The 15,266-nt window shown below is 51.0% G+C and overlaps 1 protein-coding gene across 1 annotated transcript; it reads left to right on the forward strand.

Annotated features, from left to right (window-relative positions):
* The first annotated feature begins 9,061 nt into the window (after positions 1–9,061).
* LOC310827835 (uncharacterized protein) lies at positions 9,062–14,833 on the forward strand. Its single transcript, XM_083704332.1, has 7 exons — positions 9,062–9,203; positions 10,481–10,728; positions 11,505–11,645; positions 12,897–12,950; positions 13,062–13,292; positions 13,779–13,889; positions 14,555–14,833. The coding sequence occupies exons 2-7, from the start codon at positions 10,510–10,512 to the stop codon at positions 14,639–14,641; spliced, it is 843 nt and encodes a 280-aa protein (XP_083560458.1). The 5' UTR covers positions 9,062–9,203; positions 10,481–10,509; the 3' UTR covers positions 14,642–14,833.
* Positions 14,834–15,266: the final 433 nt, after the last annotated feature.

The raw sequence follows: 15,266 nt of genomic DNA on the forward strand, positions 1-15,266 counted from the left end.
TGCAGTGGGCCAACCCAAACTCACCGTCAAATCACACATCATGTCCAGGGATACAACTTGCACCACAAAAACCTAGGATCCACAGCTTCCTGGTCATAACACTGCCCAAAAATGTGGTTTTGAAGCACGGATCCTCATGGATCCTCACACTTTTCACATTGGGCCAACCCAAACGCCCCGTTAAACCGCACATTATGTGCAAGGGCACAGCCTGCACCACGAAAATCACGGATCCACGGCTTCCTGGCCACTCCGTGGTCCAAAAACGTGGTTTTGAATCACGGATCCTCATGGATCCTCACACTTTTCGCATTGGGCCAACCCAAATTCAGCGTCAGATCACACGTCATAGCCAGGGGCTCAGCCTGCACCACAAAAAACCTGGCTCCACGGCTTCCTGGCAACACCGTGGCCCAAAAACGTGGTTTTGAAGCACGGATCCTCCTGGATCCTCACACTTTTGCACTGGGCCACCCCTAAATCACTGTCAAATCACACTTCATGCCATGGGGCACAGCTTGCACCGCAAAAAAAACTCGGATCCATGGGTTCCTGGCCATACCGTGGCCCAAAAACGTGGTTTCGAAGCATGGATCCTCACGCATTTTCCATTGGGCCAACCCAAACTCACCGTCAAATCCCATATCATGTCCAGGGGCACAGCCTGGTAAAAGAAAATTAAATATGCTCAGAGTCCTGTAGTGATTTCATGCTCTTTATTGCAGCTTGTAAAACAGTGACTGAATTTCCCCCCAAACCTGAGGCTTTTATATACATTATTTACACAATGAGTCCCGTCTGACTGGCTGATTCTACTTCCCTCCTGGAGCCTGATTGGTCTTTTCCTGCAAGCCAATCAGTTCTTGCATTCTAGGATCCTACTTGCCTATTGTTCTAGGATCCAAGCTTAGTACATAACAGGGAAGGAGCTAGACAAAGAATGATCCAAGAAGTCCTCAACGGCAGAACAGGCAGGTGATAACAAGCAGTGTGTTACAACGGCTCTGAAGGCGGATGAAGGCTGCAGCAGATAGGATCCACCAGTTCGTCATGACTACTCATGCCATCAGAACAGAGCCCTACTGCGAAGGCTGTGCGTTGGTCAGCGTGCACTGATCTACACACATAAAACAAATTCACGCACAGGCATCTTCCAAAAACCCAACCCAACCCCCCCAAACCGTCTCCACATGGCGATCACTAAATGGCCACGGGGGCAGGAATGTGAAGGCCCTAGTCATGAACCGACACATGGGCGGTGGATACAGGTTCAGTCATTCTGACTCAGTGAATGAGGCAGTTGAGCAGCTCAGCAGCTGTATCCATGACTGAGCAGCCCCTTTTAGGATCCACTATGCTCACCCCGAAAAGGGGAAGGGGCTGGAAACGGTGCCCTAAACATAGTATGCCTCCCTTTTTCCCTGACTGGATTACCGTGCCCAGGTGGAATCTCTTTTCCCATAGTTTGAATCAATTATTCTGCATCCTAGTCTCTAGAACAGCAGAAAACAAGCCTGCTCCCTCTTCAACATGACATCCCTTCAAATATTTAAACATGGCTATCATGTCACTCCTTAATCTTCTCTTCTCCAGATTAAACAAATCCAGCTCCCTAAGTCTCTCCTCATAGGGCTTGGATTCCAGACCTTTTACATTTTGGTCACCCTCCTCTGGACATGCTCCAGCTTGACAATATCCTTCTTCAACTGTGGTGCCCAGAACTGGACACAGTATTTCAGGTGTGGTCTGACCAGCCAGAATAGTGTGGTAGCATTCCTTCACTTGATCTAGACACTATACTCCTATTGATGCAGCCCAGAATTGCATTGGTGTTCTTAGCTGCCACATCATACTGTTGACTCATATTCAGCTTGTGGTCGACCAAGACTCCCAGATCCCTTTCACTGGTACTGTTGTCAAGCCAAGTGTCCCCCACCTGTGCATTTCATTTTTTCTATCCAGGTGTAGTACCTTACATTTCTCCCTATGGAACTCCATATAGTTGGTTTTGGCCCAGCTCTCTAGGCTATTCAGGTCATTTTGAATTCTGACCCTGTCCGCTGGTGTATTAGCAACCCCTCCCAGTTTGCAGTCATTTGCAAATTTGATTAGCACGCCCTCTATTCCATCATCCAAATCATTTATAAAAATATTGAATAGCACCAGGCCCAGGACAGAACCTTGTGGAACCCCAATAGTCATTTTTTTCCAGGATGAAGGTGAGCCACTGATGAGCACTCTTTGGGTTCAGACCGTCAACCAATTACAAATCCACCTAACAGTAGCTTTGTCTAGCCCACATATTACTAGTTTTTTTTGCAATAATATCATGGGGGACCTTTTCAAAGGCCTTACTGAAGTCAAGGTAAGCTGGTACAAGGGAAAGCAGGATTGTAATTACCGTAAAAATTACTGATCATAGAACAGAATCATAGAATCACAGAGTTGGAAGAGACCACAAGGGCCATCGAGTCCAACCCCCTGCCAAGCAGGAAACACCATCAGAGCACTCCTGACATATGGTTGTCAAGCCTCTGCTTAAAGACCTCCAAAGAAGGAGACTCCACCACACTCCTTGGCAGCAAATTCCACTGTCGAACAGCTCTGACTGTCAGGAAGTTCTTCCTAATGTTTAGGTGGAATCTTCTTTCTTGTAGTTTGGATCCAATGCTCCGTGTCCGCTTCTCTGGAGCAGCAGAAAACAACCTTTCTCCCTCCTCTATGTGACATCTTTTTATATATTTGAACCCCTTAACCTCCTCTTCTCCAGGCTAAACATGCCCAGCTCCCTTAGCCGTTCTGAATAAGGCATCGTTTCCAGGCCTTGGACCATTTTGGTTGCCCTCCTCTGGACACGTTCCAGTTTGTCAGTGTCCTTCTTGAACTTTGGTGCCCAGAACTGGACACAGTACTCCAGGTGAGGTCTGACCAGAGCAGAATACAGTGGCACTATTACTTCCCTTGATCTAGATGCTATACTCCTATTGATGCAACCCAGAATTGCATTGGCTTTTTTAGCTGCCGCGTCACACTGTTGGCTCATGTCAAGTTTGTGGTCAACCAAGACTCCTAGATCCTTTTCACATGTACTGCTCTCAAGCCAGGTGTCACCCATCTTGTATTTGTGCCTCTCATTTTTTTTGCCCAAGTGCAATACTTTACATTTCTCCCTGTTAAAATTCATCTTGTTTGTTTTGGCCCAGTTCTCTAATCTGTCAAGGTCGTTTTGAAGTGTGATCCTGTCCTCTGGGGTGTTAGCCACCCCTCCCAGTTTGGTGTCATCTGCAAATTTGATCAGGATGCCCTTGAGTCCATCATCCAAGTCGTTGATAAAGATGTTGAATAAGACCGGGCCCAAGACAGAACCCTGTGGCACCCCACTAGTCACTCTTCTCCAGGATGAAGAGGAACCATTGATGAGCACCCTTTGGGTTCGGTCAGTCAGCCAGTTACAAATCCACTGAGTGGTAGCATAGTCAAGTCCACTTTTCTGTTTTTCCATCAAGCCCCCAGACAAGAATGCTACAGCATCAGCCCCAAACACTCAGTCTCATAACAAAAAATACTCAACAGGGTTAGGGCTGAGGGTAGGGGAAGTACAATCATGATCTTTCCAGTCCTCTAGAAGCTGACCCTTTTGGTCATTTTGGTCATGGAGCCAAATATCTGTTCCCAAGTTTAAAGAATCTAAACAAGTAAAGAACAAGCTTGCCCTTTACATGCAAAAGCCCTGAAATCCAGCCCATTGGGCAACGGATCATGGGGCTGGGAGGAGGGAGGTAAGGACTAGCACCTTCTCTGCCCTCCACCTCCAACAGCTACACCTGAAAGTTTCATGATGGGGTTCGATTTGAGAAGCTGAATGTTTATAAAGGCACTTAGCCAATTTCTGCCACAGAAATTCTGAACAGAAACACTCTGCAGGTTCAGCCCCCAAAAGAAACTGCTCTATGGTCTCTGCATTGGGAAATGGGAACAGATCTTGCTCATCACCAACCTTCCCTCCGCAGATCAGTATCACTATGAGGCTGAACTGAACAGCTTGCTCCAGAGTTTTAAGAGATACGTTTCTGTGGTGTAGTGGTTAAGAGCGGTGGACTCTAATCTGGTGAGCTGGGTTCGCTTCCCCGCTCCTCCACATGCAGGCTGCTGGGTGACCTTGGGCCAGTCACACTTCTCTCTGAACTCTCTCAGCCCCACCTACCTCACAAGGTGTCTGCTGTGGGGGTGGAAGGGAAAGGAGATTTTTAGCCACTTTGAGACTCCTTCAAGTAGAGAAAAGCAGGATATAAAAACCAACTCCATGAATAAGAATTCGATGGAAAAGGACCATCCCTGCCATGATGATGAAAACTATATGTTTGGATTTTGCTGTATTATACCAACCTGTGGAATATGACAGTTCGCAGTTTCAAAATCTATTTGGCCACAGTGGATTGACAGTCTGGACACACGAAAACCTCTGGAAGATCTTTTGAATCAATGTCTATGCGAAAGCAGTGGTACCAGTCCTTGCAGTTTCCTTCACAGTAAACCATAGTAAGGTCACCACTGGCCTCCTGCACCCTTCCTTCAAGAAACATAGTGACCAGGAAGGTAAAATATCTGAGCAATAGGTTAATGTATCCTTCCATCCCTCTGGGCATGATCGAGACACAGTAATGTAACTCTCGTTCAAGATTTGTCTCTTCTTGGGAGGAACAGCATCAATTTCCACTTGAAAATATTTGTCTTGTCCTTCAAAATAGGTTTTCCCACAGTACTGTATTATTTCTTTTGCAATCCAGGGTCTAATGGCAGCCATATCCTTTTGTATGAACTGTAATTGGGCAGCAGAAGCAATCAGATGGGCAATGGTACATGTGAAAGGACCGTAGTCACTAGAATTACCTTGCCTGGGTATATCAGTTGGTGCAAAAAATGACCAGCTGCAAAACTATAGGGATATTTTGAATCCATCTCATACAGACATGCTAAGAAGCATGTTATTGCATCAATCACAGAGTGGTTCAATCCATGTTTGGAATCTAGATAGAGCATGGTTTTCTTTTTAAAAATGATTACTATCAGTATCCAGTGGACTTTGTCATTTACTGGAATAATCAAAACATCTTTCCTTAGCACTCCAAATCTCAAACAGTTCTTCAGAACTTGCACTGGCAATCTTTGACATATCTGCATGAAGTGGCAAGTACGGTAAGTGGGAAAATGGTTCCATCGTGACCTAGCTCTTTGGCCATGATCACCCTGGAGGCAAGAAAGGCATCTATTATGCAATCATTTATCCAGATTGATCCTTTCAGTGTGTTTCTGTCATAGTCATACACACAGATGTTGCCAACTGAACCCACAAGTCCCATGGTTTGTAGACTGAGTGTGGGGAAGGTACAGTTGTGCCATGGGGGAACTGATGTACAAATCAGTGATTTGTCCAAACACTTCTCACTTTGTATTGAGAATATGGGGCTGCTATCAAAAGAATCAATATTGGTCACTGTTAAATCCTCTTTCCCACTTTTTGGAATGGAGGTCATCTGAGGCTGAGTGCTTTCCAGGTGTCTCATAGTCAGTTGGTGATCTTAAGGAGTCAAACCCCTCAGCAGCCTGCACTGAATCAGATGCTGGAGCTACTGTTATCTTTTCCTGCAGTCTAGGGAACTTTCTTCCCGATCTACTCTTCTGTCTTTTATTTCACTTCAACTGTGTGAGCTGCAACTGGCAAGGCTTCCCTGGTTCTGGTGGCATGCCGATAGATTTTGTGGCAGCTATAATATGGTAATATGGATGCTGGGCGAGCACATAATGTCCTGTACGGACTGTGCATGCATGGCAGCCCGTATGGATGCCGCGTGTGTGGCAGCCCGTATGGTCGCCAGGAGAGCGGCTGCCCATACAGCCTGTACGGCCGCTGTGAGAGGGGCTGCCTGTACGGACGCTACGCGAGCAGCAGCCTGTACAGTCGCTACGCGAGAAGCAGCAGCCTGTACAGTTGCCGCAAGAGCAGCTGCCCGTATGGCCCATATGGTCGCTGCAAGAGGGGCTGCCTGTACAGTTGCTGCAAGAGCGGCAGCCCACACGGACGCCGCACAAGCGGCAGCCAGTACAGCGACCGTACTGTCACTCTCCCCCCAGCATGGCACCCCGGGGCACCATCACCCCGCTGCCCCTTCATATGCCCCTGCAGTCAATCAAATGTACTATGAACAATCTGAAGTCATGCTGGGCACAATTCACCACTAATCCTGTTCTTTTTCTAAAAACATGTGGTGGACTCCAGGAAAGCTGTCAGCAGGCACCATGATGCCCATGGGCACCATGTTGGAAACCCCCTATTTCAAAGTTTGCACTGACAAAATCTGTTGGCAAGAAAACTTGCAGTTAAACCTCCATTTATAATTACCACCCCCGCTTCAAAACCACGTTTTTGGTCCATGGTGTTACCAGGAAGTCGTGGATCCTAGTTTTTTGTGGTGCAGGCTGTGCCCCTGGCCATGATGTGTGATTTGATGGTGAGTTTGGGTTGGCCCAATGCAAAAAGCGTGAGGATCCATGAGGATCCGTGCTTCAAAACCACGTTTTTTGGCCATGGAGTGGCCAGGAAGCCGTGGATCCGATTTTTTTTGTTGTGCAGGCTGTGCCCCTGACCATGATGTTTGATCTGATGATGACTTTGGGCTGATCTTGTGCAAAAATCATGAGGATCCATGAGGATCCGTGCTTCGGAACCACGTTTTTGGGCCCTGGCATTGCCAGATAACCGTGGATCCGAATTTTTTGTAGTGTAGGCTGTGTCCCTGGCAATGATATGTTATTTGACAGTGAGTTTGTGGTGGCCCAATGCAAAAAGCGTGAGGATCCGAGCTTCAAAACCACGTTTTGGGGCCGTGGTGTTGCCAGATAACCGTGGATACTAGTCTTTTGTGGTGCAGCTTGTGCCCCTGGACATGATGTGTGATTTGATGGTGAGTTTGGTTTGGCCCAATGCAAAAAGCGTGAGGATCCATGAGGATCCGTGCTTCAAAACCACGTTTTTGTGCCACAATATGGCCACGAAGCCGTGGATCCGAGTTTTTTGTGGTGCAGGCTGTGCCCCTGGACATGATGTGTGATTTGACGGTGCGTTTGGGTTGGCCCAATGTGAAAAGTGTGAGGATCCATGAGGATCCGTGCTTCAAAACCACGTTTTTGGGCAGTGTTATGACCAGGAAGCTGTGGATCCTAGGTTTTTGTGGTGCAAGTTGTATCCCTGGACATGATGTGTGATTTGACGGTGAGTTCGGGCTGGCCCAATGCGAAAAGCGTAAGGATCCATGAGGATCTGTGTTTTGAAACCACGTTTTTGGGCCACGGTATGGCCAGGAAGCCGTGGATCCGTGATTTTTGTGGTGCAGGCTGTGCCCCTGGACATGATGTGTACAGTAATTTGACGGTGAGTATGTGTTGGCCCAATGCAAAAAGCGTGAGGATCCGTGATTCAAAACCACGTTTTTGGACCATGGAGTGGCCAGGAAGCCATGGATCCGAGTTTTTTGTGGTGCAGGCTGTGCCCCTGACCATGATATGTGATTTGACAGTGAGTTTGGGTTGGCCCAATGCAAAAAGTGTGAGGATCCATGAGGATCCGTGCTTCAAAACCACGTTTTTGGGCCACGGTGTTGCCAGGAAGCCGTGGGTCCGAATTTTTTGTTGTGCAGGCTGTGCCCCTGGCCATGATGTGTGATCTGATGATGACTTTAGGCTGATCTTGTGCAAAAATCATGAGGATCCATGAGGATCCATGCTTCAAAACCACATTTTGGGGCCACGGTATGGCCAGGAAGCCACAGATCCGTGATTTCTGTGGTGGATGCTGTGCCCCTGGACATGATGTGTAATTTGACAGTGAGTTTGGGATGATTTAGTGCAAAAATCATTAGGATTCATGAGGATCCGTGTTTCTTAACCATGTTTTTGCGCCATTGCTGCACCACGAAACAGTGAATGCGTGATTTTTTTGGTTACTCCTACAGACTAAGATGTGGTCTACAGTAGCATGGTGTTTTTATTTTTTTTCAATATAAAAATCATATGAATTGATGAGGATCCGTGCCTCGGATCCATGTTTTTGTGGTGCTGCAGCGCGGAAAAGTGTTGGATCCACGTTTTTTATAGTCCAGTTTGTAGCCGTGCCTTTTAGGTGTGATTTGACATTGCATTTGTTGGAATTATTCTTTAAAAAGTGGAGGATCCATGAGGATCCGTGTAGATCCGCCTTTTACGCAGACCCGGCTGCAGAAGGTGTGCTGGGAAGACCACACATTCAAGAAACACAAAAGTATCTTTCGCTTGGTTTAATAACAAAAACAAAAACTCCTTTTACACTAAATTACATTATATCAGTAAGTACAACCCATCCACCAGGGTACTGAGAGAGCCACATGCTGCTCTTTATATACCATACCCAACAACTTAATTAACAAAACTTAACAACACCTGCTATTCTGCTTCGCAGCTGTAAAACTAGGTCGTGTTATTTGCTCTGGCCTTTAAAGAAACACACACCTTGTGAAACAATAATGAACCTTATATTTAAAGAAACCTTTCAATAGGGAGAAGCGGTGATGGGCGGGCGGACGAGCGGGCTTTAGCATGTTTGTGTTTTGCAGGGTTTTTGGAAATAAGGCTCCTTACTTATGTGCCTGCCCCCTCATGTTTTTATAACATTTCTGACTAGCAACTGTTGGAAAGCTGTTGTTTGGTTGCTCGGATCCTGGCTGGCCACTGTGAGAACACGATGCGGAGCTCGGGGAAGCATTCAGAACAGAAGATGAGCCAAGGGCTCTTCTGGGCCTGATCCCGCAGGTGGTTCTTATGTTCTTGCAGTTCATGGAGGCAGCAATGCTTCTGGATCCCAGGTGCTGGGAAGCGCAGGTGAAGAGCTCGGATCCTGCTCCGGGTTTTCGCATAAGAGGCATCAGGTGGGGCCCTTCTGCCTCCAGGTCTCTCCTCTAGTTTTAGGGGAGGAGGCAGGCACTCCTTTCCCGGAGCAAGTCCGAGCTTCGCTCCACAAATTCCTCGGTTGCGCAACCTTGCGCGCTTCCGGGGAGGCGACAAAGTCCGTTTTCTCCTCCCGCTGCTGCGCTCAGTGCGCAAAGGCTGCCATCCCGAAAGCAGCACCAGCCCCGACTGCGCGCATCCAGCTGGAAAGGCCGTCGGACAAAGAGGTGCTGGGGGACTGGACAGGGCGGGGCGCTTTGCTGGAAGTTGGCCCCTTTGTTTGATATGGGGGGCATTTTTTTTTTAAAGTTGCGTAGGGGTCTCACTCCCGTTATTTGGGGAGCGCGGCTTATTTATTCCGCCCCCCCCGGATGTGGAACGCCTGTAATCTCTCTTCAAGGCACCGGGCGGAGAAGGCGGCTCCCCTCCATCTCCCTAGCTCTGTGCCTGACCAAAGGGGGGGTTGGGGGGTCCGGTGCAACAGGCTTCGAAGCCACCTCGCTGCAGGAAGTAAAAACTTCCTTGAGTCAAAGGGGTTTTCCAGAATCTGGACTCTGCCCTTCCTCCGCTAGCGCTCTCTGGACCGGGGCCAGGTCTCCGCCCGGCGAGCGAAGAGGAATCGAAGGCGAGGAGCCGAAGAGCTCTCGCACCCGGCCCCCATTTAAGCCCCAAGGCGGTGCGGGAGGGGGGGGTCTGCCCATGGGTATAGCCGGGGGGGACGACCCAATCAAGTAAATCCATAAAAATACTGTACTTGGCTAACTGAGGTTCTGCACCCCCTAACATAAAGCCTGCCCTCCAGCATAAATCGTGGCTACGTTCATGGGTCTGCCCCCCAAGATTTTAAGCTGAGCGCCCCTTCCTTCGCACCTCCAGATTGGGGCCACCCAGCACTTAAAGACGCTCCTTTCCCTCAGGTGGGCGGAAGGGGGACCTCCCCCAGCCTGCACGGCCCCCTGGCCTGGCTCCACGAATCCTTCTCGCCCCCCCCCCTCCACGGAGCAGGCTAACCTGACAGTGCTCCGTGCAACAGAGAAGCGTGGAGCTGGAAGGGATCCCCAAGGGACGTCTAGTCCAGCCCCTTGCAGTGCAGAAATCGCCGAACCTACAGGAGCTGATTTGTTTCCACCTTTCTCTCTGGTGCAACGCGGCCCCTTCCCGCCATCACCTTTGTGTTGCAAACTTCTCCTTGCTTATCGCCCCCACCCCAGCTACTTATTCCCCCCTCCTCCTTCATGAATTTGCCCAGTCCTCTTTCAAGCCATCCAGGTTGGTGGCCATCTCTGCCTCCTGTGGCAGGGAGTTCCACAGTTTCATTGCACAAAAGGACTCTATTTGATTTGCCCTGAATCTTCCCATATTTGGCTTCCTGGGATGTCCTCACAGTGTTAGGAGAGAAGGAGGGAGACCCCTCTCTCTCCTCTTTCAGGCTCCCTCCAGGCAGACCCTGCCCTCTTCTCCTCCCTGAGCCCCCCCCCCCAATGTCTCTCTTCTTCCCCCCCAGGTGCATCTTGTGGTTTCTAAGGAGGCATCATGGCCAGCAGCAGCAGCAGCATCGTGAATGTGTCCGGTGTGGAGGGCGCAGAGAAGACTGTGATCCACGTCAACATCACCCAGGAGTCCTCCCTGGGGTCCCTCCTCAAGGCCCTGGCAGCCTGTAGGAAGACCCCCAAGCCTCGCCCCAAGGACCCCCAGGGCCCCTCTGCCCCTCCGAAAAAGGCTGGGTGCAATGCGGAGCAGAAAGTGCTGGGGGTAAGGGCCAGCTGTGGGGTGGGTGGGGGGAAGGAGGGGAGGGGCCCCAGCCTGTGAGGAAGGGCAGGAAAGAGAAGAGCGTCTCTCAAGGGCCACATAGTCCACACCCACCCCGTGATGCAGGAAGGGGGCAGCTGAGCCTGAAGTGAAGGTGGGAAGTCTGCAAGTGGAGATCAGCAAAATCCCTCTCTTGCAGGAAGTTGCTGCCCTGAGGCCAGAAGGGAGGCAGCTCTGGGGCTTGGGGGGCATTTTCAGAGCTGGAGGGAGTGTGACGCATGCACACTGCTAGAGATAATAATCATAATAAATAATAATAATAAAATTATTTATACGCTGCCCTCCCGGGCCAGAGCCGGGTTCAGGGTGACTAACACCAATAAAATAAAATCACAGTAAAACAGAGGGAGAAAAAAACCAAACCAATTTAAAATACAGGTTAAAATGCAATTTAAAATGCAGCCTCATTTTAAAAGTAGCCCATAGATCACAACCGTAAGGGGAGGGAAACATAAGGGTCAGACTGAGTCCAAACCAAAGGCAGAACAGCTCTGTCTTGCAGGCCCTGCGGAAAGATGTCAAGTCCTGCAGGGCCCTAGTCCCTTGAGTGCCTGAGTGCTGGCTGCATGGAACTCTGTGCATGCCCAGAGACAGCCCCTCCTGGCCTGGCAGCTCTGAGAGGGACTTGAGTTGCTCTGAGGGGGGTGACTTGTGGGGCGGAGCATGTGTTGGACCCTGTCCCTCAGTTGTCAGCCAGTCTTGCCTCTCTTGCTTTGCAGGGGACACAGATCCTGCTTGGACTGCTCACCATCGCCATCGGGTGTGTCCTGAGCCTTGGACAAGGGGCTGACTATGGATATTCCAGCGATTGGATATTCCAAGCACTCTGGAATGGAGCTCCTTTCTGGTCGGGGGGCGTGGTGAGTCCTGTGGGGCTGAGAGGAGGGTGGGGCAGAGGTCCCCTTGGAGTCATCTGTTGGCCCTAAGGACGTCAAAAGAGCCTGCCTGGAGAAAAGACGAGGGAGAGACGGGACTTTGTCAAATGATGCACAGCCTGGAGAAAGGGAACAGAGGAAACTTTTCTCCCTCCTAATGCGAGAAGTGGGCACCCAGGGAGGCTGAATGTCGGAAGATTCAGGACAGATCAAAGAAAGTCTTTCTCCACACAGCAAGTGAAGTTAAACTATGGAACTCACTTCCTCAGTAGGCAGCGATGGGCCCCATCTTGGACGGCTTTCAGTGGAGATGGACACATCCATGGAGGAGGAGAGGACTATGGATGACGATGAGCTGAGATGGCTCTGCTCTGCCTCCACCGTTCTGAAGACCAGGCCTCTTTTATGGCCATCCCAGTTGGCGGCCGTCGCTGCCTCCAGTGGCAGGGAGTTCCATCGCTGAACTCTGCCTGAAGGATTTTCTTTGATCTGTCCTGAATCTTCCAAGCTTCCTTGGAGGGCCAGGAGTTCTGGTGCCACAAGAGAGGGGGCAAGTCCTTTTCTCTGTCCTCTTCCTCCATGCCATCATACATGTTCATAAATGTCTACCACGTCACTTCAAACTCACCTTTTCTCTAAACTTAAACGCCCCCAATGCTGCCACCTTTCCTCATTGGGGACTCACTCCACCTGCCTGGAAGATTGAGCTGCCTTTACCTGAGTAGCCCTGGCAGCAGGTCCAGCCCATTTCCCCCAGGCTCAGGTGAGAGGCCAGGTGTTGTGTTTGAGGCCATGGAGGAGTGGGGGGGTGTCATTCTGGGCTGTGGAGCCATTGCAGGTGAAGGAGCACACCTGGCGTTGGACGGAGAGCAACCTCAAGGCCTCAGAATGGCAGTCGCTGGGGAAGGCGGGCAGGAGAGGAGGGGATGCCTGATTCTTCCCAGTTCCTCATTGGCAAGAAAGGGCAGGAAGCCGATGGTTCGGGCCGGTGGAGATATCGCAGAATCCTAGAGATATTATTATTATTATAATATATTGATTTATTTCCCCACCTGGCGGGACTCAAGGCAGCTCACAGCTAAAAATGAGAATGGCTAAAAACAGAGAAAAAGCAATGACTAGAAAACAATCAAACTTTGATAGAATAAAACTGTATACATATATGAAATCTATTTAAGCCAATAAGGACCCCGGGGGTCATCTCTGTGGATCCCTGACCTTGGTGTTTCTCCCCAGCTCTTCGTGGCCGGTGTCCTCTCCATTGTGGGCGACAGACGTGGCGGCTGCTGGGTAAGTGAGCAGGGTGGGGGCTGCTCTTCCATTGCAGGCAGGGGAGGGGGCTGCTGGGCCTGGGGCTGCTGCCCCCTTCCTTATGACTGGGGCCTCACTCTCCCTTCCCAGGTCCACCTGGCCACCTTTTCCCACCTGGCCAGCGTTGTCGCCTGCTCTGTGGCCCTGGCAGTCGGTGAGGCAGACTTGCCCCCCCTCAAGTACGAGTCCTACTATTCTGAGAACTTGTGCAGGAACGCCCAGTACAGGGACCGCTATTACCAGCCATGGGAGACAGCTGCCCCCATCCCTGAGGACACTGACAGGGTCCAGCGGTGTGAGGAGGTGATCCAGAATCTCTGGGTGAGTTGTCTGGCTCATGGTGAGGGGTAGACAGTGTGGCTTAGTGGTCAGAGTGCCACACTGGGACCTGCGAGAGAGCAGGGTTCAAGTCTTCCCACTCGGCCACGAAGCTCTTGCTGCCTTCCCTCTGCCTCTCCTCCCTTCCTCGCAGGGCTGTTGTGGGGACTGAATGGGGAGGGGGAGAAGAAGAGGAGGTGGGATAAACAGGCAATGAGTCTGTGCATCCAAGTAGCCGTGAGGAGCATGGACACTTAAGTGAGGAGGGGAGAATCTACTGGATTCCTGGCATGGTGGATCTCCTGTTTCCAGACCTTGGTTGCAATCCATGCAATGGGTGGGGGCTTCTTGTATGTCTTGAGCTGCTCCCTGAGGGTGGGGGTGGCGTCACCCCACTAGACCCCAAGGGAGCAGTTGCTGTTGTAGGGAGGGGGGAATGTTGCCATGCTTCACCCTCACTTGTCTCTCTGCTTCCCCACACCCATCCAGAAAATTGCTGCTGGACTCAGGATCCTGCTGTTAGTCCTTTGCATCGGGGCTCTGGTGATCGCTGTCTTCTGCCTGGGCAACGGCCTCCGCCGGCTCTGTTGCTCCTTCCTGGTACTTGCACTGGGGGGGGGGGTGCAGTGGGTGGGAGAGAGGAATGCTGGGCCCAAACAGACAGGACCTGATCTGTGACGCTCTTGGTGCTCGATTGTAGGGAGAGGTCCAAAGTGGAAGCGTTGGAGGACTCTCCTTCCTGGGAGGTCTTTAAGCAGAGGGTGGGGGCCCCCTGCCAGGGATCCTTCAGCTGTGATCCCTGCATTGCAGGGGGGGACGACTGGATGGCCCACAGGGCCCCTTCCAACTCAGCCCTGTCCCCCAAATTGTTTAGGGCTCTCAAAACCTGTGCCTGGCTGTGGGCAGGTGGGGGTGCTCCCTGCCCTCCATCCCAGCTCCCAGCCGCTGTGCTCTGCTTGGCACCAGCTGCAGCTTCTGGGCAGCTTTGGGGTATCAGGAACTGCAGGAGCCCGACTGGGGTGTGTCCAGTGTATGGCCTGGCCCTTCTGCCATGGCTGACCTACAGCTGACCAGGGTCTTAAAAGGTCCCCGCTCATCACACTTTCTCTGCGCGTAGATACTTGTGTGAAGGCACCTCGGCAAACGCTTTCAACTTGTTTAGCAGAGCTGCTGGGAAGCAGCGAAACAGCAACGTGAGTTAGTTTAGAGATGAAAACACTCAGTGTCAGTCTTTTCCTCAAACTGCCCTTTCTCCCACCTTCCAGGGTTGCTGTGAGAACTACAGCCCCCTTGAGGACCCTGAAGTGCCCCCTCCGTATGAGGAGCCAGCCAAGGAGGAGAACGCCGCCTGAGCCGTGGGGCAGAAGGAGCCGATGCCTGCCTCTTGCCCCCTTGCTTGCCTGGGTGGAGGGACCTTGCGAATGAGCGAGTGGGGTGCCCTGCTCACCTGGAGCCCACACCTGGTCCCAGGACTTAGCCGCTGAAACTCTGGCTGCCTTGCAGCTGTCCTTTCTTGCCCTTTCTTTCTCTCTGCATATCTGCTCATTCCCCGGAAAGGGCTTCCCCGCCTGGTCCTTTGCCACTTCTTGATATTACTTGTTCAAACTTCTCCTTCTTCCACAAGCCCCTGGTTTCCAGGGGGTGACAGATGCTGCCTCTGCCTGCCGCTTGATTTGTAACCAATATATTCTCTAATAAAAAGATTTATCTCTTCTCCTGGGAGTTTTGCTCATTTGCTTCCAGTCCCTTTTCCAGGAATGCCTGGCCCAGGGGTGGCTCTTTTCCCAGCTGCTGGCTCTGCCGTAAGAACCTGCGAAGAGCCTCCTGAATCAGGCCAAAGGGGGCCCACCTAGTCCAGCAGGGGCCACACAGGGGCCCATTGTGGGAAACGCGCAAGCAGGACATGAGCACTACAGCAGTACATCATCTGTGGCGCTTGCTGCCACCGCAATGGCTTTCAAAGAGGATTGGACAAAT

Source organism: Podarcis gaigeae (assembly GCF_964106915.1).
Source record: "Podarcis gaigeae genome assembly, chromosome: 12".
NCBI lineage: Eukaryota > Metazoa > Chordata > Lepidosauria > Squamata > Lacertidae > Podarcis > Podarcis gaigeae.